The sequence below is a fragment of the Crocuta crocuta genome, unplaced genomic scaffold, assembly GCF_008692635.1.
Source record: "Crocuta crocuta isolate KB4526 unplaced genomic scaffold, BGI_CrCroc_1.0 scaffold72, whole genome shotgun sequence".
In the NCBI taxonomy this organism is placed as follows: Eukaryota; Metazoa; Chordata; class Mammalia; order Carnivora; family Hyaenidae; genus Crocuta; species Crocuta crocuta.
The window spans coordinates 7718603-7743810 of record NW_027529427.1 but is presented as its reverse complement, the minus strand read 5'-3'; the positions used below and the strand labels follow the sequence as shown (position 1 = coordinate 7743810).

General features: G+C 43.9%; 2 protein-coding genes and 1 pseudogene across 3 annotated transcripts in view; 2 read left to right on the top strand and 1 right to left on the bottom strand.

Annotated features, from left to right (window-relative positions):
- Nucleotides 1–25208, bottom strand: part of WNT5B (Wnt family member 5B) — a 105793-nt gene that overhangs the window by 23906 nt on the left and 56679 nt on the right. The gene's annotated exons all lie outside the window — the stretch shown is intronic.
- LOC144227431 (RNA transcription, translation and transport factor protein pseudogene) lies at nucleotides 21519–23354 on the top strand (annotated as a pseudogene).
- FBXL14 (F-box and leucine rich repeat protein 14) overlaps nucleotides 25015–25208 on the top strand; it is a 6471-nt gene continuing 6277 nt past the window's right edge. The window contains exon 1 of one of the 2 annotated variants that reach the window (XM_077759235.1): nucleotides 25015–25208. This exon is cut by the window's right edge and continues 3 nt beyond it. In XM_077759235.1, coding sequence (XP_077615361.1) covers nucleotides 25055–25208 — 154 coding nt within the window. In that variant the 5' untranslated portion in view covers nucleotides 25015–25054. The other variant, XM_077759234.1, reaches the window with a different exon arrangement.

Here is a 25208-nt window from a genome sequence, read left to right as displayed (position 1 = left end):
CTAGGGGGGGTACAGAACCACAGAACATATGCAAACTAAGCATTATCTCTGGAATGAATAAATATGTCCACCTACTTCTACTGTGATGGTTTATACATATGTAGATCCTTGTAATTAATCAAATACTAATTCATTTAAAAGCGTTACTGATGGAGGCTCCTGGGTGGCTCAGTCTGTTTAGTGTCCAACTCCTGATTTTGGCTCAGGTCATGATCTCATAGTTTCATAAGTTTTAGCCCCATGTCAGGCTCTGCACTGACCACATAGAGCCTCTCTCTCTCCCTCCCTCTCTGCCCCTACCCTGCTCGTGCTCTCTTTCTCTCTCAAAATAAATAAATAAACAAAAAAAATTTGTTTTAAGTGTTACTGATGATTGTGGTAATGGCTGCACAACTCCAGGAATATATTATAAAACACTCAATTGTACACTTTATATACATGTGAACTGTATGGTATATGAGTTATATCTCAATAAAGCTGCTACATTTTTTTAAAAAAATGTTTATTTGTGAGAGAGAGAGAGAGAAGGGGAAGGAGGGCCAGAGAGAGAAGGGGACAGAGGATCCAAAGTGCCTCTGTATTGACAGCAGAGAGAGCCCTGTGTAGGGCTGGAACTCACAGACCCTGAGATCATGACCCGAGCCGAAATCAAGAGTTGGACACTTAACTAACTGAGCCACCCCAGCTCCCCAGTTACATTTTTTAAAAAGTGTTCCTGGGGCTCCTGGGTGGCTCAGTCGGTTAAGCGTCCGATGTCAGCTCAGGTCATGATCTCACGGTTCGTGGGTTCGAGCTCTGCGTCGGGCTCTGTGCTGACAGTTCAGAGCCTGGAGCCTGCTTTGGATTCTGTGTCTCCTCCTCTCTCTGCCCCTCCCCTACTTACACTCTTTCTCTCTCTCAAAGATAAACTTAAAAAAAAGTGATGAGTTTTTTTTTTTTTTTTTTTTAAAGAGGGTCCTCATACTCAAAAAGAAACCTCTGCCTTAAATGCATGTTGAGCAATTTAGGCACAGAGAAAAGCACCTGGGAAAAGTGACTGAGGGCAGAGGGGGCTGCTGGGGAGGGAGGGGGTCCGATGCAAACCACACAGGTACTGTACACAGAGTCCAAGGTCTGGATTAACTGAACGTGTGACAGCAGCTGCCGTCACCATGCCAGCGGCTGGCTCAGCATTTCGTTTCTTCTCTTCTCACTCCAGGAAATGCAGACCTGGCAAAATCACCTTCTGGCAAAACCAGCGCTGTCTCCCCACCTTTTATTTTTTCTTCCAATTTTTACCATTTAGTCCTATAGCTTGCTGTTTCTCTTACATGACTTTTTTTAAGTTTATTTATTTATTTTGAGAGAGACAGAGCACAAGCGAGTGGGGAAGGGGCAGAGAGAAAGATAGTCTCAAGCAAGCACCACGCTAGCAGCACAGAGCCTGACGTGCGAGCTCGAACACACAAACTGTGAGATCTTGACGTGAGCCGAAGTCGGATGCTTAACCAACTGAGCCATCAAGGCGCCCTCCAAAAATATATTTTTAAAGTAGTGACCAAAGATGAATGCAATTATGTGCCCAAGACTTGATCAGACAATCCTGCAACCTGTGGAAAAAATCCCCAGGTGCTCATCTTTCTACTCAGCTCAATTAACATAGCCTTTCCCCGCCAGGTTTAATTATTTCTCCCAAGGGTCTCTCCTCTCTCTCTCTCTCTCTCTCTCTCTCTCTCTCTGTCTCTAGTTCTTCCTTCCAGGCTTTTCTCAATGAATCCCCTCAGCCCCAAGTCAGAGCATTCTTTTGTGTGATCTGTTTCCTGAGGCTTGGTAGAGATGAAAATTAAAAAATATATTTTTGGAACAGGTTTCCCAGCTATTGCTCACCTCCTAAATACTGTGTGTCTTTTCTCCTTGTTTCCTCTCATTTGCAGGAGAAATAATGCCTTGGGGACAGGGGATGAAGGATATTAGAAGGGGGTAGGAGCTCAAAGACCTTTTATTTCTAGCTCTCAAGAAAAATGATGCCTAGGGGCACATGTACCCCAATGTTCATAGCAGCACTCTCAACAATAGCCAAAACATGGAAAGAGCCTATGTGTCCATCAACGGACTAATGGATCAAGAAGATGTGGTTTATCTATACCATGGAATACTACATGGCAATGAGAAACAATGGAATCTGGCCATGTGTAGCAACATGGATGGAACTCAAGGGTGTTATGCTGAGCGAAATAAGTTGGGCAGAGAAGGACAGATACCATATGTTTGCACGTATAGGAGGATTAGGAGGAAATTAACGGAGGACCGTGGGGGAGGAGAAGGGGGAAAATAGTGTGGGAAACGGAGGGAGGCAAACCATGCCTGACTCTTGAATGCTGAGAACAAACTGAGGGCTGATGGGGGTGGGAGAGAAGGGAAGGGGGGAGATGGGCATGGAGGAGGGCACTTGTTGGGATGAGCACTGGGTGTTATATGGAAACCAACTTGACAATAAACTATTACAAAAAAAAAGAAAAGAAAAGTGCAAGACTGCCCTTCCTCAAAACTGCATTTGCTATTCCCGATGAGAAATTCCCCACGATGTGGGAAACATGGAGCAAAACGGACCCAATCACAGCACAGGATGACAAGGACACAGAAACAGATCCTGAGGCCTCCACACTAAAATCTAGTTCTTGATGTTTCTGAGAAAACGGATTCCCGAGTCTCCAGCTCCTCGTGCCTGGAGAAGTGTGAAAGTGGCCTCTCGTACCAGGCGAGAAAAGNGAACAAGCAAAACTTCATTGGAAGTCTTATTCTGTGGAGAAGATAAGAAAGGAATTTTTCCTTCTCCTAAATCCTGAATAATTTCAAAAGATGCTCTAGCAAAGAAGGCAGAAAGGGATAGCCACAGATCGGTGTGGTACAGGAGATTTTTCAAGAAGCATGGCAGCCATGGGTGTGGACTTTGCTTCAAGAGCTGTAGGGAACTGAGGCGAAAGCCGTCTGGATGCACTCATCTTTCTTCAAAGTAACCTATTTTCACTGGGTCTGGTCCTATGGGGAAAAAAAAATTTCCTGGGAAATTGCCACCCACTTCCGCAAATTTCCTGGCTTGGATAAAGTGAAAGAAGTTAAGAAATAGAATTCTGGATCCCCATCCTGGGCGGGGTGATGACCTCTCCATGCCACGGGCTAATGAGAATAAAACTGTATCTTGTGTTGTTTAAATGTGTTCCTGTTTTTGCAAACTGAAGCATATTGTAAAAAGACCTGGGGCAATATGACTGTTTAAAAAAGCAGGATCACCAACTGGCAGACAACAAAATCTCTTTGGCCAACACAATGTTTTTAAATTTGGGGAATATGAATGCTTCAGTGAGTGGGAGAGAGGTGCACAGACTTCCTCATCTCCCCAAATCCCCACTCTTCTCTATTGCCTTTCTCTTGGCTGCTTCACAAATTCAGCCTGCTCGTCAGGTGCCCAAAGGCTTTTAACCATGCCATTGCTATTTAAAAGAACTGTAATATGTGTATCATATATTACAATTCTATATATTACATATACAACAGTCATTTTACTATGTGAATAATCCTTCCGAACTATTTATAAAGCTGGATTTGCACATATGGAGTTTTCGGAACACAGTTATGCTAATTCTTCTTTTTTCTAAACAGTTCTGTAATTTCATCCCAGGAACTAAGTTTGGATGAGAATTTATTGCCTCACCTTATTGTAGTCTTCTTGCTCTCTTGGAATTTTACTGAAGCTGCCAAGCTTGGGCTTCAAAAATTGGCAATTTCTGTTTGGAAAAATAGGATAGTTACTTTGTTTTTTATAAACAAGTGGGAGGTGACTATTGCAGTGGAAAGAACAGCAGAAGCAGCCGCCCTGGATCCAGAGGCCTTGAGTGGCGAGTGCCAAAGCCTGTCTTCTAGCTGTCCCGGGTCAGGTATGCCCAGAAGGAGGAACGAGTGGCTGGCGNAGTCAGCACAGAGCCCGACGCGGGGCTCGAACCCACAAACCGCGAGATCATGACCTAAGCAAAAGTTGGATGCTTAACCGACTAAGCCACCCAGGCGCCCCTGCATGGTTTTTTTTTTTTTTAAGTTTATTTGTTTATTTATTTTGAGAGAGAGTGAGCAGGAAAGGAGCAGAGAGAGTTACAGAGAGAGAGAGAAAGAGAGAGAGAGAGAATCCCCACGCAGGCTCCCCACTGTCAGGAGAGGGGCCTAACATGGGGCTCGAAATCATGAACCATGAGATCATGACCTGATCGTGACTCCAGCAGAAATCAAGAAGCCGAGGCTCCACCGACTGAGCCACGCAGTGTAGGCACCCCTACACTTTGTTTTTATACGGGGGAGAAACCAATGAGTATGCGGGTCTGCCTATGACTCACCCTAGCTTCAGCTCCCACATTTCAAACTGACCCTTAGGTGGCGATGTGGAAGAGCTCCTAAATCCTCAAAGGGGAGCGTGCCAGGTAGCTTTTTTTTTTTCTGGTTTTTGTTTTTTTTTTTTTGTTTTTTGTTTTGTTTTGTTTTTTAAATAGTTTATTGTCAAGTTCGTTTCCATATAACACCCAGTGCTCATCCCCACAAGTGCCCTCCTCCATGCCCATCACCCCCATTCCACTCCCCCACCCCCATCAGCCCTCAGTTGGTTCTCAGCGTTCAAGAGTCTCTCATGGTTTGCCTCCCTCCCTCTCCCCAACTATTTTTCCCCTTCTTCTCCCCCAGGCAGCTTTCTAATGAAAACCATAGACAGAAATCCTTCAGTCCCTCTCAGGTGCAACCTCACTTCCTTCCTCACCAGGTGAGAAGCCAAGCCGGCCACCTTTCTCACCTCCCCCTGGGCTGAAGACATGCACATCTCCCTCGCCATCGCTGGGGTCCCTGCCTGCCATCTTCGGCCCAGGTTTGTGGGCCTCACAGGTTCTGATTGGGGAAATTCAATGAAATCTAATTCTGAGGCTTCTTCAGGAAAAAGCATGATCACCAAATTCAGGCTGGGGCATGTTAAAGAGGCTTTTGGTTCACCGCTGAGATTCTTTCGTTTCTTTTATGGCTCTGCCTGGCCTCTTTCACAGCGCTCCAACCCTCTTGCTAAGTGGCTCCCAGTTGCTGTCTGCTTCCCTGGTGAAGGCTGCAGTGATGGGGGCCAAGCCTCACGGTCTGGGCCACCTCAGCCAGGGGCTCTGCGGAAAATGGAGGCAATGCACAAAGGGCCGCTGGCAAGCACCATGCAGTCAGCAGCCACTCGATGAATGTTAAATGTTCATCATTTCACACGTACTTATTGTGGGCCTGCTGAGGACCTAGCAATCTATAAGAGGTTATAATAAATGATTAAGGCGTTACACTCCCAGGAGCTTGGTATCACTGCCTTGTCCTGTATGGTAGCCCCTGGCCACAGGTGGCTTTTCAATAGAACGTTTCCATCATCACAGAGAGTTTATGGATGGTGCTGGTCTAGGGTGAAAGCTAGGCAAGAAAACAAATCATTACTCACACGAAAGCAAAAGCTCCATTGGAAGTCTACTATTTGGGGCACCTGGGTGGCTCAGTCGGTTGAGCCTCTGACTTCGGCTCAGGTCATGATCTCATGGTTCGTGGGTTCAAGCCCCACGTTGGGCTCTGTGGTGACAGCTCAGAGCCTGGAGCCTGTTTCCGATTCTGTGTCTCCCTCTCTCTCTGACCCTTCCCTGCTCACTTTCCTTCTCTCTCAGAAATAAATAAAGCACACACACACACACACACACACACACACACACAACAAAAAAACAAAAAGGAAGTCTACTATTTAAGGTTGGCGCAACAAGGACTGTAATAGAGGAGACGCATAAACTATTGTGGGCACTTGAGGCCGGATAACTAGCTCTGGAACCCATGGTCCAGGACCAACATCCCACCCACCAGCTAGGGATATAAACCTTTTCTACGTCAATGACAACCTCCACTCATCATCTTTAGAGCTGTCATTAGGAAAAGGAGACAATGTAATTTTGCTCTGGTGAGCAATTTTTCATGATCAGAACTAAATAGGTAGCTATTTTGCATCCGCTGCTCAAGAAAAAAGGAAAAAGTTCAGACCCAGTGAAATACCAGAAAGTAATGGAAATGGAATTCTTTCTGTGACATCAATTCAATCCAATATTATTATTTTTTTAAATGTTTATTTATTTTCGAGAGAAAGAGTGTGAGCAGGGGAAGGGTAGAGAGAGGGAGACACAGAAGTAGGCTCCATGTTGTCAGCACAGAGCCTGATACGGGGCTCAAAGCCATGAACCGTGAGATCACTACCTGAGCTGAAGTCAGATGCTTAACCAACCGAGCCACCCAGGCGCCCCCAAATCAATAAACATTATTGAGCACTTACCAGGTCTTACTCAAAGAGTAAGAGAAACTCTTACACTCTTGTAGAGGTGAGACAAGACACGTACAAGTTACAATATTTAGCTGAGTGACATGTTATAATGGAGATACCAACCGCTATCCAATTGTTATGCTAATATTTGTATCCAAGTATTAGTTCTACAATAGCCTTATTAATCCGAAAGAGGGCATGCTTCATGGTAAAAGTGATATTTGAACTTGTCCGTAAGAGGAGATGAAAGAGGGAGACCCTCCCACTGGGCAAAGGTGCAGAGGTGTGAAAACACATGACACATTCTAAGAATGAGAACATCACACAACAATTTCATGTCCAAAGAGGGAGGGAAAGGAGAGGGAGGGAGGGAGGGAGGGAAAGAGAGAGAGAGAGAGAGAGAGAGAGAGAACCAAAGCCAAAATGCAGAGAAAAACGAGTCATTAATTCTTGGTGAAGCAGGACCTTCATACTCGGACTTGCCCCCGGAAGACTGAGGCCCCACCTGGGAGTTTATGCTGTAATCCTAGAAACCATCCAAGGCATTGAAACAGAAGAGAGGCAACATCAGATCTGTATTTAGGAAAACTGCTAATAATTTGCCAGCAATAATGATTGATGGAGTATAGAGAATGAGAGTCTAAGGGTTGGGAGCCCAGCTGGGAAGACTAATCCAGCAGAAACATGATTAGGGGCAGAAGGAGAACACTGTCAGCCTGAGTGAAAGAGGAGAGGATGTGTGGTCTGTGCATTAAGCAGCCACGAGAGCAACAAATGTTAGTGGCAGAGTATACTCCGAGTATACAGTACAGGCCCTCAGACCACTTGCCTCTGGTCACTACTGAATTGAAATAAAGAATACTGATGACAGCAATATGTGCATGTGGATTTGGTGAGACCCCACTATTAAAAAATTACTTTTTTCAATGTTTATTTATTTTTAGATACAGAGAGAGACAGAGCATGAATGGAGGGGAGAGGGAGAGAAAGACAGAGATAGAGAGACAGAATCTGAAGCAGGCTCCAGGCTCTGAGCTGTCAGCACAGAGCCTGACGCGGGGCTTGAATTATGAACCATGAGATCATGACCAGAGCCAAAGTCAGACACTTAACCGACTGAGTCACCCAGGTGCCCCGAGAACCCACCATTTTTATGCTCATCTCCAAAGTGCTATTAGGTGTTTGGAACAGGTGTGACATCCATGAGATCTGGCCATCTTGCAAATACAGGTCATTGATCAAAAAGAGTCACCACTACTAAAGAAACAAACAGCTTGAGGTACATACAACACCTTGAATGAGTCAGCAGAAAACCTGTATTAAAATTAACAAAGGGGCGCCTGGGTGGCTTAGTCCATTAAGCATCTGCCTCTTGGTTTCGGCTCAGGTCATGATCTTGCTGTTTGTGGGTATGAGCCCTGTGTTGCCCTGTGTTGCTGTCACCATGGAGCCTGCCTGAGATTCTCTCTCTCCCTCCTCTGCTTTCTCTGTGTCTCAAAATAAATGTACTTAAAAAAATTTCTTTTAATTAGCAAAAAAATTATAGTTGATAGTAGAAATAGGGGGTGCCTAGCTGGCTCAGTCAGTGGGGCATGTGACTCTTCATCTCAGAGTTGTGAGTTTGAGCCCCACATTGGATGAAGAGATTACTTAAAAGCAGATTTGTTTTTTAAAGTTCATTTATTTTTGAGAGAGAGGGAAGGCAAGAGAGCAGGGGAGGGGCAGAGAGAGAGGGAGAGAGAGAATCCCAAGGAGGCTCCATGTGTCAGTGCACTGTGAGATCAGGACCTGAGCCAAAACCAAGAGTCAGACACTTAACTGACTGAGCCACCCGGGCGCTCCTTAAACACAATCTTTAAAAAATAGTAGAAGTAATTATCAATAACTTCTATATTCCCTGGTTTGTATGTATATATACATATATGAATGTTTGCCTAAGAAGATACTGGGCCCCTTTATGCTGTCTTCCTACCTTGGACCCTCAAAGCTATTTGCGGCGGAGCTCACTTGACAGTCACTCAAACTGCACACGGCTTGATTCCACCCCTCAGCCTCCACTGCACTAAGATGTCATCATGTCATTGGATTCTTTCTAATGGAATGTTAGAAGAAATGATGCATACCACTTCCATGCCTGGCCCATAAATCCACCAACAAATAGTCGTCCATCCTCACTTTCCTTCTTTCACCTTGATGCAGATAAGCATAGTGGCTTTCAAAGTGAGAACGAAGGACAGAGTCATATGACAGAAGTAGCCCAGGTCCCAAAATTACCCCTTGAAGAACTGCCTGCCAGTAAGGAACATGCATTTTGCCTTTTACTTGGGCTAGCAACAAATTTGGATGGTTTTAGAGCCAACTTACATTTGGGTGTTTGTTCATTATAGAAGCTAACGTTACCTTAACTAACACAAAGTCTTACAACCATCATTCAGCCATGTGTTGGACTCATCTATATAATTTAAAATAACTCCCTTTTGGACTGTAAACATCCTATTTTTATTTATAATTGCTCATATGGTTTCTAACTAAGACTATCAAAAGGACTTCAATTGTAGATAGATTGCTATCCTCATTAAAAATATATAGAAGAAGGGGCGCCTGGGTGGCTCAGTCGGTTAAGCATCCAACTTCAGCTCAGGTCATGATCTCGCGGTTCATGAGTTTGAGCTCCACATCGGGCTCTGTGCTGACAGCTCAGAGCCTGGAGCCTGCTTTAAGTTCTGTGACTCCCTCTCTCTGCCCCTCCCCTGCTCACACTCTGTCTCTCTCTATCTCTCAAAAATAAATAAACTTAAAAAAATTTTTTTAAATATAGAGAGAGGTATTCAGCCACTCAGTCACATAAAGGACAGATTGACTGAGGGTAACAAGGCCTGAATTCCTGTTCTTTGAGGTCTATGACATTTTGTCTGCCTCAAAAGATAGTAAAGCACGACATCCTTGAGGTATTCAAAAAGACAAAAAAGTTTAATCCTGTATTAAGCCTTTATCTCCAACAAGGTCTAAATAACAGCCCAAGATATTTTATGAATGCAGTCCCTGCTCTTCACAATTGTGTGACCCTAGACAAGGGTGCTCACACCCAGGGTGCTCTAGGTCCTTGATTTCTCAATTCCAGAAGGAAAAGTTGAGCTGTACAATTCCCACGGCTTTTGCAGCCCCAACATCTCTGGCATCTATTGACCAGTCAACCAGTCCAGTTAAATGGGCTCATTAAGTACACTGGGCGATTTATTGCTCTTTCGAGTTAAATTATTTTCAAGATTTCCAACCTTTAATGAAAGTAAAGCCTAACAAAACACTCAACTAGGTTTTAGTTTTAAATGACCACAGGTAATTAAGATATTTGGATAGTGTCATTTAAAAAAAATCTTTTCTCATAATAGGTAAAAATGTCTACCTGATTTTAAACTGCATTTCTTTGATTATCAGTGAGGGTGTATACACTGTTAGACGGTTATTAGCCATTTGTATTTGCTCTTTCATAGGTCATTTGATTTTAAGACTCCAGGGGCGCCTGGGTGGCTCAGTGGGTTAAGCGTCCGACTTCGGCTCAGGTCATGATAACACGGTTTGTGGGTTCGAGCCCCGCATCGGGCTCTGTGCTGACAGCTAGCTTGGAGCCTGCAGCCTGCTTCAGATTCTGTGTCTCCCTCTCTTTCTGACCCTCCCCTGTTCACTCTGTTTCTCTCTCCCTCTCTCTCTCAGAAATAAATTAAAAATATTAAAAAAAAAAAAAAAGACTCCAACACTGGCAGAAGGATCACAGAAGGGGATATTCGTGCCAGCACCTTTCAGCCAGTGGCCAACTAAAGGGGCCTAAGGTGTCTGGCCCACAACCATCACCAGCTCAACCAATAGAACTGTAAGACTCCTCGCATTGGTTCAGCTCTGTGCCTCCCAGAGTACGCCTGCCTTTCATTATGTGTTCAATTCAATGGAATAAAAGTGGCTGCAAGCATAGCATTGTGGGGTTCCATATTTATTCTCTCTCTGTGACAGCCGCATCCAATTTCCTCAGTTGAGAAGTCAAAGGGGTTACAAATTCCACTCAGGACCGGGAAATCCAGCTAGGCTGTTAGAGCTTCTTTCTCCTTCTCCATGAATAAAGATTCTACGGAGAGGCCCTAAACCAACAATGCTGCGAATGATGTATGAGGCAGATGGGTCCTCAAACTCAACTGGCCAAGGAGACGCTGGCTCTGCCTGGCTAACTCTCGCAAAAAAATTTGTTTTTGCCAAAAGAAACCCTGTAACTAGATATGTGCTGAAGTCACACAGAGAACGGAAGTGTTGAATCAGAAGGCATTTTCTGGCTCGGCTGCTTTCCCGCACGAAACCATGCTCTGTGGCCACAGCACTGTCCTGACATCACCCTTTTGCGTCTAGGTGATACAGTACATGTGCCGGGATTCGAATGATGGAAAAAACCAACTCTCCCCTGCCATCTGGGTTCTATCAGCAAAATAAAACAACACTGTTGGTTTCAAAAGCATTTAGAGATTTCGTTGAAAAAACAGATTTAAAAAACTGACACGAGGGAATTCAAATGACTGTCCTGTGCAAAAAATGCCCAGGAGCCAGCGCCACCAAGTTCAAATCAAGAAAACATTAGCAGGAGTGCTGTCGGATCTCAGACACTGAAGCACGAATAAGGGAGGAGTGGCCTTGATCTTCGGCAAAAGGGCCTTGTCCTTGTTGATGCCACTGTCTGAGATGGCAGTAATAGGCAAAGACAGCTGGATCTGAAGCTCTGATAGACCACAACAAACAAACGTGCATTAATGGCCCACAGCATTACCGTGGCTTCCTTGTCTTCCTCGCTGCGTCAGAGAAGCTTATTTTTCTGCTCCTATGTAGCACATCCACTACACCACAGGAAGCCTAATGCCATGGGTGGCACACAGATGAAAGCAAGAACAGGAATGTGAAAACGCATCCCGAAGACAATTTCCAGCTTCAAATGACCAGACCCCTAGGAAAATTTCAGTGGTAAATGTGTTCATGTTTGTGTCGAGAGAAACCACACGCCCAACCCTAAGAGCCAATATCAACAACCAGAAAGTCAATGGAAAACAGCACAGCATAACATAGCAAGTATAATGTGACCTGATTTGGTTCATAGGGAACAGCATGGAATGGTGTGCAGCAAATGATAAAACTATTGCATTTTTCTGACATTAAGAAAACATTCTCGAAGACTGAGGCAAAACCAGAAATGTCTGTGTGTTCTCTATTCCAGCTCCTCTCCCCACCCCAGACTGCTTCCCACAATACAGATTCATTCACTGATCTATTCTTTAAAAAAACAGCTTGGGGCGCCTGGGTGGCTCAGTCGGTTAAGCGTCCGACTTCGGCTCAGGTCATGATCTCACAGACAATTTGTGGGCGCGTCAGCCTCTGTGCTGACAGCTGGGAGCCTGGAGCCTGCTTCGGATTCTGTGTCTCCCGCTCTCTCTGCCCCTCCCCAGCTCGTGCTCTCCCTCCTTCTTTCAAAACTAAATAAACTTTGAAAATTAAAAAACTTAAAACTTTAAAAAAACGGCTTCCTCTTCCCCTTTCTCTCCCACTCTGGTCCCCACCCCCAGCACATAATTAACCAAAGAAAATGATCAGAATTAGAGGCAGTATTTGTTGAGTGCGGACTGCATACACTGTATCAGGGGCTGAAGGATGCGGATGAGGCTTGCAGGTGAAGAGTTGCAAAAAAGACACAACTCTCGCCCTAGTTCTGGAGTGACAGAAGCCAGGCCAGGAAGGTCCTGGGTGGGAGTGACTGTCACAAGCAAGACAGAGGGGTGGGGTTGAGGGGTAGGGCCAAGTTCCCATCACGGTTAAATTCTAGGCAGCAGCTGCTGCAGAATCTCTACCTGTTTGGTTAGCCTGTTGAACAAACAGAACTTGTGATAATTTGTATGCATAGAAGTAAACTTTCCTTGACCCGTTAAACCTCCTTCTGACTTAAACAAACAAACAGTATTTTTTTTATTGAAACAAAACAGTGAAATATTCACAAATCTTAAATATACAGCCTGATGAATTTTTACATTTGTATACACCCACGAAACCATCCCTCAGATCAAGAACCGTTTAACCATGAAGCAAATCAAATTGATAAGCTACAGAAAAATGCAGGAAGCGAATCCAGTTGGATACTTAACATGCCTTTCAAAAACTCTTTTATTGTTGTGGATTTTATTACGATGTTAGGAGATAGTTTACTCTTTTTCTGTGAGCAGGACGGACATAAAAGGAGGTCCACTCAGCAGGATCTAGGCCCACAGACACTCATTCAAAGTAGAATTTTCTACTCGTTTGGGAGTCTTTCAGGATCCTTAACATTTAAGAAATGTTTAAGAAAACATTCAAGCTTCAACCTACTGCTGCCACATATTTGCATATCCCTTATGTTTAGGAACAGGGTGTGAAACAGTTTAACTTTTATATGTAATCTGGATGCCTTCTCTTGCATAACACCACAAATTTAATTCCTGCCAACCGTTTTTTTGTGTGTGTGCGTGTGTGGTTTTTATTTGTGCGCCATTTCTTTTCCACTGCGGAACAGCAGGGGCAGACAGTGCTGCTTTCAGGTCTTCGATCCTCCAGTTTCCAGCATTGTCTTAGAATTTAAACCAACAGAATTTTAAAGCTTGATAGTTTTATTTTATTTTATTTTTAATTTTATCTAAATCCAAGTAGTTAACATATCCTGAAGAGCAATGGTTTCAGGGGTAGAATTTAAACTTGATTTTTAAAACAAAACAAAACAAAACAAAACAAACAAATCCCTCAGTTTGGAATATGATCCATGCATCAGGCTCTCTCTCCCAGAGCCATGGAGAATTTAAGAGGCTCTAACGTTAATCATGTGATTTTTTTTTTTAATGTTTTATTTATTTCTGAGAGAGAGAGACAGCGTGAGAAGGGGAGGGTCAGAGAGAGAGGGAGACACAGAATCTGAAGCAGGCTCCAGGCTCTGAGCTAGCTGTCAGCACAGAGCCCGACGCGGGGCTTGAACCCACTAACCATGAACCGTGAGATCATGACCTGAGCCGAAGTCGGCCGCCCAACCGACTGAGCCATCCAGGCACCCCAATCATGTGATTCTTTATGTTGGTCAAGGATTTAAAAATGCTCAAATTTTAAGCACTTACTCTCTTAACACTATAGAACACAGAAAAACTTTAGTTCACATATTTATCTAGTAGTTACAACTATCTACCAGGTTAGGCCACCTTCCAGAATATTTTTTTAAGTTTATTTATTTATTTTAATAATCTCTATACCTATTGCAGGGCTCAAACTCATGACCCCAAGATCAAGAGTCACATGCTCTTCCAATGGAGCCAGCTGGCGCCCCCAGAAAGTTTTTAATAAATGCAATGTTTATATTGAAAATTATGATCATTAGGATATTAAGGGTGGCATATGACAGCAGATGTGCCCTATCTATAGTGAAGCATGACAGACTAAGGCATGTTGCTGCGAAAATATAATGTAGGCTAATTCAGTTGCAAGCAAATTTCTCAGTCTTTATATTATTTTTCAAACTATGCCAAACTTTTAAGAAGGATAGGGTTAAAATCAGAAAAATGGAGGGCTAGGCTGCCCCCGTAACTGATCATGCTTCCCACTGCATGTAAGTTTTCTTGAAACATCGCGTTACAGAGGTGATCCTGAGTGTGGACTTGAGTGAAGAATTCAAAGACGTTCTGCAGGTCAGAGGAATGATGCACTCCACCTCAACTCTTCCCAGGACCCAGAGAAAATCCCTTCTTTATTCTGTGCCTTATTTTCTCCATTTTCAAAACAAACAAATAAGCGTTGTCATCAAATATCTACACGGTGTTCTCAAAGCTTTAAAGGGAAGGTGTCACCTAATTACTAAGGTATGTTATTATGCCGAAATGTTGACAAGTCCAATTTTGGGTCATGCCCTCACCCAGCTAAATCAAAGAATTCTTGATGGTTACAACCGTAGCCACTGATCATTTGAGTAAGTTACTTGAACACTTTGGCCTTAAATGGTAAGCGAAGTTTAAAAATAAAAAGTAAACAAATTAAAAAAAAAAACACCTCACTGAATTCTAGGGTCTCAAAACTAAAAGAAGCTGTTTTAACTTTAGAAAAAATTTGAACAGTGTTTTTGTACTGTTTTCATATCCTTCTTTGAGGAGGGGAAAGCCAGCGCTTGGTGTTATTGACAGCTTTGGGAATGACTGGTATCCAGGAAAACAACAGTATCACATTATGTGAAGATTTGATTTTTATCTCTGAACCATCTCTTTTTTTCTTTTATTTCTCTCCCTTTTAAAAAAAATGTTTTTATAACTATCTTTTTTCTGGGGTGTGAAGAGTTAATTCTGGCTATTTCCTAAACCTTTAACCCTACCCTCTTGGCAGAAAAGGGAAGCTGGCTGTGAGCTCTGCAACAGAGCCTATGCCTCAGACTCCTCTGGGTCTGGCATTATGTAAGAAATGTAAATGCTCTGGTTCATCCACATAGAACTTTCCAGAAAAGGCTGGCTCAGCCCCAGTACCTTTTCAAAAGAGGAATAACCTTCAAACTCTGGCTCAGTAAGGCTTCAGACAGCAGAGTCCCAGGCCCGATGTGGAGTTACAAACCAGGTCTGAGTAAGACAGATCTTGATTCCTCCTTGCCTTTTGAAATATTTATCAAGATACGACAAATCTATGAGGATGACCTTCACTGGCAGAGAGAATACAGCCTGAGGCTGCGAAGAAGGAGGAAAGTTAGCTGTCCATTCCAAAGCCTGGAATGTAGCCAGTCTTTGTTAGCCCCACAGTCTGTGCTTACTTCCCTTGGAAAAGAGAATTGAAACTGGCTAAGAATATTCCTTGTGTACTCCCCCTTCAGCCCTCAGTACTGAAGCTCTGGAAAGAGCTCTAGATGCACTAACTGTCAAGTCCCACAAATACAAATGGTACTGGATGAAAAGTGATATGCAGGAGCCTTACTTGAGTCCATCTTCCTTCCTTCCAGCCCTCTCTCCAAAATGTTCTGCCTTTCTTGCCTCCCCTTCTCCCCTCCCTCCCTCCCCCCCAGGAGTGGACTAGTGGTTACTCCCAGTAGTGCGTTCCCTTCCTTCATACCCTCCTGCTTTCTTCTTGCCCTGGGCCTTGCTCCACTTCTCTGAGCCTGGCCCCTCTTGCTAAAGTCTCCCTCAGGTTCTGCTCACTGAGTCTCATTTGGAAGAAGCACTGACTCGGAGTGAGCAGTTTCACGGAGAAAGGGCTAATGGGGAAGTAACCACTAGAGGGTGACATAATTACACACAAGGGCATTCCTTGGGGACGCGACAAGGCCAGAGTCAGCCAGGCATCTACCTGTGGGTCTGGAGGTGTAAAATCGATTATCAGCATATCTACCCACAGCGTGCACATCACATAGGCCTGCACTTTCTCTCTCTCTCTCTCTCTCTCTCTCTCACACACACACACACACACACACACACATATGCACACAAATACCAACCTACCTTGGCTAGCAAATCAACCAGGACCTTCAAGCGTTTTGTGTGAAAGCCACCCCTCGCCCTGGCCCACTATTACTTACCGTACAGTCACTACCTCATCCACTGTTAACAAATGTTTTCCTGGACCCCTTCTTCTTCAGTGTCATGCAGAAACCGCATCCTAGCAGGGTAGGATGATAAACTTACACTGTGAAGGCAGCAAAGCACAGTGACTTAGAATGTGGTCTCCAGCTAGGCTAAGTTCAGATTCCAGTTCCGCTACCTGTTTGGTCTTGAGCAAGTTACTTCTCTGTGCCATAGTTTCCTCATCTGTAAAATGGCCCTTTCAGCTTAGTTTACATTCCACTGGTTAGCTGATTAGCTGTTACTAACCTGTACTGGTTAGCTGTTGTGAAGAATAATAAGTCCATATATGTAAAGACCTTAAAAGAATGTCTAAATCACAGTAAGTGCTCAATAAATATTAGCTATTTTCATTATGGTCAGGAACTGCACTCTCACAAAACTCCCAAGATATAAAAATCACTAGACCCATTTCACAGACAAGAAAACCAAGGCTCCAACTGATTAAGTAACGTGTCCAATGTCACAGAACTAATAGGTGATAGAATCAAGATTTTAAACCAGAATCTGACCACAAAATCTATGTTCTTTTCACTCTATCACTGGGGGGAAAAATTCATTCATCATGAGCTTATGATCTAAAAGACAAAAGATGAGGGGGGAATCACTGTTTTTCTTCTGTGAATTATTTTTATTTTGCTAAAAAAGGAGAGCCTTTAGAAAGTGTCACGTAATAAAAGTCTTTACATTTTTAAAAATGTTTATTTTTTTCTTGAGAGAGAGAGAAACAGTGAGAGTAGGGGAGGGGTGGAAAGAAAGGGAGGCAAAGAAATGCAAAGCAGGCTCCAGGCTCTGAGCTGTCAGCATAGAGCCTGACACGCGGCTCAAACCCACAAACAGCGAGATCATGACCTGAGCCGAAGTCGGATGCTTAACCACCCAGGTGCTCCTTAATAGAAGTCTTAAAGCAGGAGAAAGCAAGCCTGGAGGTAGGAAGTTCACCAGGGTTGTTGGTGCTGGGATACCAGTCAGCAGCATCGACATCACGGGGGAGGGTGTTAGCAATGCCAGTTCTCGGCCCCACCCCAGACCTTCTGACTCAGAAGTGTTCCAAGTCATTTTGATGCATGCTCGAGTTTGAGAACCGTGGCTCCGAGCAAGAGTGCGAGGGTTGATAGTGAGATCATACGTTGAAGGAAACAGGATGGATGCTGCCCTGGACGAAGAGGAGTCTGGGACCCTTTCTTGGTGACTGAATGGAATCTGCTGCTCTTCCTGACTTTCAGAGGAGACAATGAGGTGGAGAGAGATAGATGGCTTGCTCTAACTGAAACATCATTTTATTATGTTCTTGCACCTTTGCTGTGTTTCCGCCCTTTTAACCTGCACATTTCTTAAAAACAGGAAATAACATTTTAAAAAAATGTTCAACTGTCAGCAAATGTATATCTGTACAATTTGGGGGCACACCTGTGTGGGTCCTCCCCCCCCACCCCCCCCCCAGCACAGTGCATTTATTAAAGAAAACCCATAACACAGCATTTATTCCGTCTCTACTATGTGCCAGGTTCTACACTAGGCCCTTCCTATCCTGTGGATTGTTTTTTCCTCGGGGAATTTGCACAATCATTTTGTGAACAGGAATCACTTTCACTTTATAGATGAGGAAACTGAAGCTCAAAGAATTTCAGTCACTTTGCCAGAGGCCACATGTCTATTATAATGGGAGAGCTAGGATTCCAATGCACAACCTTAGACTCCAAATCTGGTGTAGATTTACCTCAGGATGCTGCGTTGGGAACAGAGGTGACTTCAGGGCCTCCCACGTCGCAAGCACTCATGGGAGACATATGTGGGAACTACCCTCGCACCTGGGCCTTTTTTTTTTTTAATTTTTTTAATGTTTTTATTTATTTTTGAGAGAGAGACAGCATGAGCAGGGGAGGGTCAGAGAAAAAGGGAGACACAGAATCTGAAGACAGGCTCCAGGCTCTGAGGTGTCAGCATAGAGCCCGACGCGGGGCTCGAACCCACGAACTGTGTGGTCATGACCTGAGCCAAAGTCGGATGCTCAACTGACTGAGCCACCCAGGTGCCCCGCACCTGGGCCCTTTAAAGAGCCAGGCAGAACACTGAATGACTCCTCTTTGCCATCCCTGCCTGGATGTGTACTTTCAAGCTCTGCTGCCAGAGAGCAGTGAATTCGGCAAATGAGGAGAAAGACTGCCAATCAGGGCAATCTGGTTGGGAAAAGCAGTAGCAAAATCCAAACCATGAACTAAAATTTTCTGACTCCAGATACTGGATTCTAATTCCAGATAAATAAGAGTCAAGGTTTCCTTATTCATGAAGGAAAAAAAACCCCAAAAATTCTTTGAAAAGATGACTTTTAAAATTAACCCCGGTGCCTCAATAGGGAAGGACGGTAACAAAAGTATGACAATATATGTCCGTTATTACATTGTTGTTATGTTTTTCTAAACAAGCAAGGAAAAACCTCTGCCGGTTCTCTAAATAACTTTCTACCCTATGTAATGACCTTCTGTCAAAGCCAGTTCATAAATCATAGCCTCCCTCCGGTGACCCTCTCAAGGGAAACATTTGATTTCTATCGCTCTGTTGGCACTGGAACACCAACAAACACATCACTATGAGCAGGCGTTTTCTAGCTCACTGCTTGGTCCTAAGTCCTCAAAGACAGAAACACCACTTCAACATCTTTGTCTGCTTCAAAGCACAGAGCGGTGCACAAAAATTGTTTTGTTAACATTTCCTGAACTACTGAATGTCTGAAAATCCACCTGTTTAGGTGTTCATTGCCCTGGAAATAGCTATATTTACAACACAAGTTTGGTTTTTTTTCAGAGTTGCTACCTGCTTTGTAACAAGTACCTAAAGTTTTTGTTAATATTAACAAATAATAGCTGGTATTGGAGATTATTCTATCAAAGTGTTTATTTGATTTTTAAGCTTATTTATTCATTTCAAGAGAGACAGAATGCGTGAGCAGGGGAGGGGCAGATAGAGCAGGACAGAGAGAATCCCAGCGGGCTTCACACTGTCAGCACAGAGCCCGACTCAGGGCTCCATCCCATGAACCCATGAGATCATGACCTCAGTGGAAAGCAAGAGTGGGACACTTAACTGACTGAGCCACCCAGACGCCCCACTATCAAAATATTTCTAACCCTTTGGTTAGGTGCCTGAAAATATGGAAACATACATTAAAGTTAATACAGAAAAGTTGCATATTACAAATTATAACTTACAAATGGCAATCCCACTTCCAGGGTAGAAGGAGGGAATGATCATTCATCTGGAGGCGATCATTATTGGCAACCCCTTTCACCCTCATGAGTTTTTCTAGTTCACACAATAAAGTGCACAGCTGCCTTTCATGGGTGGCGCCAAGGACGACAGTGCCCCACGACAGCCTCAGGCACACTGTGAGAGTCCAAGGTCGTGCGTGGTGCTGCCTGCGCACCCCCAAGGCAGCGCTCCGCCCCTGTATGGCCAGTGAATCTTTAGACCTAATCATGTTGTGACCAAGTCTCCCTTCTGGTACTTTGTGTCTCAGCTGAAAAAGATGATGAAATCTTCAGGCGCAATTGTCTGCTGCAGACAGGTGTGCAAGAATGCGCTTTGACTCTGGCAGTGCCACCCACAGTATGTACCCAGAGTACGGGACCGAGCACTGCAGGCTCTGGCACCCAGTGCTGCCTAGCCATGGACGCTGGCACCACGCCCACTCAATCCAGACCATGAAGGAGGAGACTGCAGCCAGCAAGGGCCACCCACTGGCAGCCAAGCAGTTCCACGACTCCAAGTTCAAGTTCCCACTGTCTCACCTGGTCCTGTGGCCCACACTTCACAACCAAGAGGCCCAACGTTTTCTTTCAGATACAAAGCTTCCCTGTCCCCAAGTCTGCCCAAATAGCTTCCTTGGGAAACCTCCCTCTGCTCTCCTCAAAGAATTAATAATAAGAATAATAAGAATAAATAAAGCGCACAGTTATCCTAATGAGAGGGCCCTAGCTACCCTGACCCCAAGCCCTTATTTTTATTGTGGTGGATAAAGCCCATGTTTACAGGATATAGGAAACTAATAACCTAGGAAGAGTAAACAAATATGTCCAGGTACTCCTGATAATCTGTTGATATGAGAACAATTTTCACCGATTTTTTTCCTTGTATTACATCTTTATTTCAAAATATTTGTTTTGTTTAAATTTTTCTTTTCTTTTTTTTTTTTTAAGTAGGCTTCACACTCAGTGTGGAGCCTGGTGATGGGCTTGAACTCACCACCCTGAGATAAAGACCTTAGCTGAGAGTAAGAGTCAGACCCTTAACCAACTGAGCTACCCAGGAGCCCCTATGGTAATTCTATTTTTAAGTTTTTGAAGACCTACCATACTAGTTTCCACAGGGGCTGAACCATCTACCGTCCCACTAACAGTACGCCAGCGTTAAAATTTTTCTACATTTTACCAACTCTTGTTATTTTCTATTTTATTAACAGTAGTCATTCTAATAGATGTGATATATTATTCTTTTGATTTCTATTTCCCTAACAATTACTGATGTTTAACATCTTTTCATATGCTCCTTATACATTTGTATATCTTCTTTGGAGAAATGTCTGAGAATTATCCCCAAGAAACTCTCTTGTTTAGTAATACGGTGAGACCTTGGTTTGCGAGCATAATTCACTTCCGAAACATGCTTGTAATCCAAAGTGCTTATGTATCAGAGCAAACTTCAAGAACCATTGGCTCAGTTGTGATCATGTGACATTCGACCTCACATACTACTTGTATTGCAAGACATCCCTCATTTATCAAGTTAAAATTTTAGAAATGTTTGCTCATCTTGCAGAACACTTGCAGAACAAGTTACTCACAATCCAAGGTTTTATTGGACTAGGAGTAGAAAGAATATTTTGTCAAGAAATCTTGAAGTTGGAAAGTAGTTGGAAAGGTACCAATTTATAAACCTCACATATCCATTGGTATTGGTTGTCCAGACTCTCAGAGAGAGAAGTCTTTCATAAAGATATTATGTTATTACTGTTCTCATTCATTTCAGTTCAAAAACATTTGCAGAGTGTCTACTACATAGTAGACATTGTGCCATGTTTAGAGTTAATATAAAACACATACAACATATTCCTTTGATCCAACACCTATACCAGCTGGACTCTGGGTCACTAGTTTGGGTCTATATTTTATTGAATGACTTTAAAAAGCTGCAGATCTCTTCTGATCTTTCCTGCCAGATCTTCCTTCTCTGAACAAGGAAGTATACACACCCTTAAGTAAGCTTGATATTTGGGTTGGGCCTCTCAATTTTCCCAGGCCTCACCCAGATGAAAAACACTCCCTATCTGAAAATCTAGTTCCTTTAAAATTCTTGATAAAGTTTTGGAGAGACTTCTCATACAAGGCTCTCATTTTTGTTTCTATACAGAAATTCAGAAAAAAGATTCCTTTCTGGTTGCAACTTCTTGAACCATACACGAAAATCGGAACAAATCCTTAGAATATGAACAGTGCCTGTGCCGCCTGCCCCTCTTGACCTCCCCTCTCCCAACCCACACCCAGGAAACCAGAGCATGAAGCAGGGCCATGTTCCAAAGCAAGCTGATGGCTTTCACCTACCACGAACCTGCCGGCTTCAACCGCAAAAATGAAACTGAATTTAGAAACTCTCCTGTTTGACTTGAAGACCAGAAAATCAGACACCACTAGATTGATGACAGAGGTAGTTTATGAAATATCCATAGCAGTGACTGGCCCAAGTTCTCTGAAAAGTATCTCAGACATGTTAACTGTCCTTTCAAGATTCAAGACCTACAAGAAGCAATTGACTGGCTTGGTTTAGCTGTTAGACCGGGGTATGGAGATGATGCTGAAAACACAAGGACTTGCTACCTGATAATACAAAAAAATGCTGACAATGTAGAGGCACTGATCAATTTGGATGCAAATAATCCTGATCTTAAGGCTGGTGTCATGGCTTTGGCTAACTTTCTTCAGATTCCACATCATAATAGTCACCTGGTAATGCTTCAGGCAACTCGCATTTTGGTCCAGGAGCACCTGATGCGGGATGCAGTTGCTAAAGCAAATCAAACAAAAGAGGGCTCGCTGGTTGCTTTAGACACACGGGTTTTGACACAGGAGATGCAGTTCTTAATGAAGCTGCTCAAAATCTGCAATTGCTGCACATAGAAGAGCTCAGACAGCTACAGACAAAAATTAATGAAGCCATAGTAGCTGTTCAGGCCATTACTGCTGATCCAAAGACAGACCACAGAAAGTTGGACGATGAACTTGTTAGGATTTCAGCTTCTCACAGACTTAAGTACAGCTGGGAACCATGTACGCCCTGGCATGTGTTTGGAACTCAGTTGTCACATTTTTTGAGGGAAGAATCCCAGAAAATTGACTATGTTCCAGAGATTTACCATCACTGCTTTTTCTTCAATAAATTTCAAAATGTAGGGGAAAAAATGAACAGCTATCCACAGGATTTTCCATATTGGGATCCATATTTTTCAGATAATCAAGGTCTCTGCTCTCTAATACCCTCCATCCATTTCCGAGCCTTAACCAAAATCCCCAAGGAGTCACTGCATGTGAAAATATTTTAAACTCTGGCCTGTCTTAAGAACAATGCGTAAGTTCCAGGGTTGAGAATACGGACTGATCTAGGCTCATGGCTCTGGGGTGTTAACAATGGAAAAGCCCCTGAAGATTATCCAGTCAAATCACCCTACTGTTACATAAGTAAACTGACACCCAGAAAGGGAGACATTTTCTTAATGCCGTAAAAAGTTGCCATAGCTCCAGACAGCACAGGGCTCATTTGATGCTACACTTCCTTTTCTCCACTAATGTGCATTTTCTGAGATGCCTCTTGATGCTTATTTTCCTATCTGTTGAATGTGAAAATAATCACATTACTGCAAATCCTTGAAATATGTTTGAGCGTCTTCAACAAAAGACTCCGTATAAATAAAACGCAGGAAAAAGTTTTGCTAGAACTAGGAACAAGTGGCCAACTTCTAGAGAAAGTGTTTCTGGCACCACTGAATTGAATGACTCTTCAGAATTGAGAACAATACCCTGTCTAGAGGAGGAAAACCAGTAAGCTCCTTTTCTTCAGGTCATGCTCCCATTTACAAAGCCGCTCCCCCCACCCCATGTGTGGTCTAGCACTTGGTTTTGTGTTAAGGAGGATTAAGTTGTTTTGGATTAATGCTTTGACATCGATACAAACACATCTACATCCACAGAACAACAACAACAACAACAACAAAAGGACTTTCATGTAGAGTTTAAGGTAAAAGTTTGGGCATAAGTGACTGAGACAAACCTAAGGCCAGATACAGTCTAGGAGAAGAGTATTAGCTCAGGTATGGCCCCAAATTATTGCTACAGCCCATCTGGATCACCTAGGTGACTAACAGTACAGTCCATTATTTCAGAAAGGTTATAGAAATCTATGGGCCTCACACCATGTGTAATGTGGGTAAGGTAGCAAACTTGTAAGAGCTTTCGCTTCTGCATTTCCTGATTTATAAACAGCAGAGGTAAAGGCACCTGGCTGGCTTATTCGGTTGAGTGTCTGACTTTGGCTCAGGTCATGATCTCAGAGTTTGTGAATTAGGGCTCTGTGCTGACTTGCTGAGCCTGCTTGGGCTTCTCTCTCTCTCCCTCTCTCTGCCCCTCCCCCACTTGCGTGCACATGGTCACTGGGTCTCAAAGTAAATAAAACTTAAAAAAAAAAAGATTTAAGAAAAGGGGGGGTGCGCCTGGGTGGCTCAGTCAGTTGGGCGTCCGACTTCAGCTCAGGTCATGATCTCAGAGTTTGTGAATTAGGGCTCTGTGCTGACTTGCTGAGCCTGCTTGGGCTTCTCTCTCTCTCCCTCTCTCTGCCCCTCCCCCACTTGCGTGCACATGGTCACTGGGTCTCAAAGTAAATAAAACTTAAAAAAAAAAAGAAACAGGAGAGAGGGGTGTAATATATATTATGCCTATTGGTGAATCTGAATGCACTTGGTCTAACATTGGTCTCTTGGGCAAAGAGAAGTGGCCAAAAGTTAATCTCACATACTGAACATGGAGCCCATTCAAAATTTTGTTTAGGTCCTCAAACAATTAATGAAACCATTTTCCTTTTCTGATGAACAGATCAGGTTGTCCTGTAGCAAGTTGTATGAACCCATAAGTTCATTAACAATAGGGTCATTTTCTCTGATCCAAAGATTCAAGGTTTGGGAATAGTTAAAAGGAAACTCTGAAATCCTATGTTCACTGTGGGCATTTATCGGTACAACTCTCTGTAAAATTTATATGTAGTCTAAGAAGCTGGTGAGAAAGAAAAATATCATAAAACAAGGCTTCAGGGACGGCTGATCCCTTCTAAGTGCAAAGCAGGCTGAGGTGGGAAGGGCATCTGTGGCGCTCCCGACAGTTCACGGTTCAGCAGCCAAGTGCGGAAGTGGAGGGAAGTTTCGATGTATAAAGCACTCACAGCGGTGTTTGGACACAACCAGAAGAGCTAGAAGGAAGCAGCAACGGATGCTTCTAGAATGAGGGCTGGAGAGGGTCAGCGACAAGCTAAGGCAGAGATGAATAAAACCGAGTTGCTCCATAATTTGAGGCACAAGACTGGAGAGAAAGGAATCGTAGGAAACAGCCCCGTTGGAAGAACTGGGGGCGTGATAGCAGAGACATGTTAAGGGGCATTAGGGACAGTAAAAGAAGGAAGGAGAGTTGGGAGCGATGATTATTGAGTACCACCGCTGGAAGAGCGTCTTGCAAGGATAATAAAGGGAGAAGGGTGTAAAGTAGGGGTCGGGAATTGTAAGGGTAAACTATGGGAAAAGACTGCGCAGACGTCAGCAGCAAGGAAAAAAGAGAAGGAATGGGGTCGGGGCGTGGCCCAGAAAGGGAACGGCTCAACAGCGGGCTACGGGGTGAAAAGGAGAAGGGTGGGGAAGAGCCCGGCTGACAGCTGCTCTCAAATGGCGCCTACAGGGTTAAAAATCGGGGCGACCAGACTAGGAAGAACTCCGTTTCCAGGGTAACGGCTCCGACAGTTCCGGCAGNCCCGCGCCTCCTCCCCCCGGCGCCGCGGAGGGGGGAGGAGGAAGATGGAGACCCACATCTCGTGCTTGTTCCCCGAGCTGCTGGCCATGATCTTCGGCTACCTGGACGTCCGGGATAAGGGGCGCGCGGCGCAGGTGTGCACGGCCTGGCGGGACGCCGCCTACCACAAGTCGGTGTGGCGGGGGGGGGGGGGCAGAG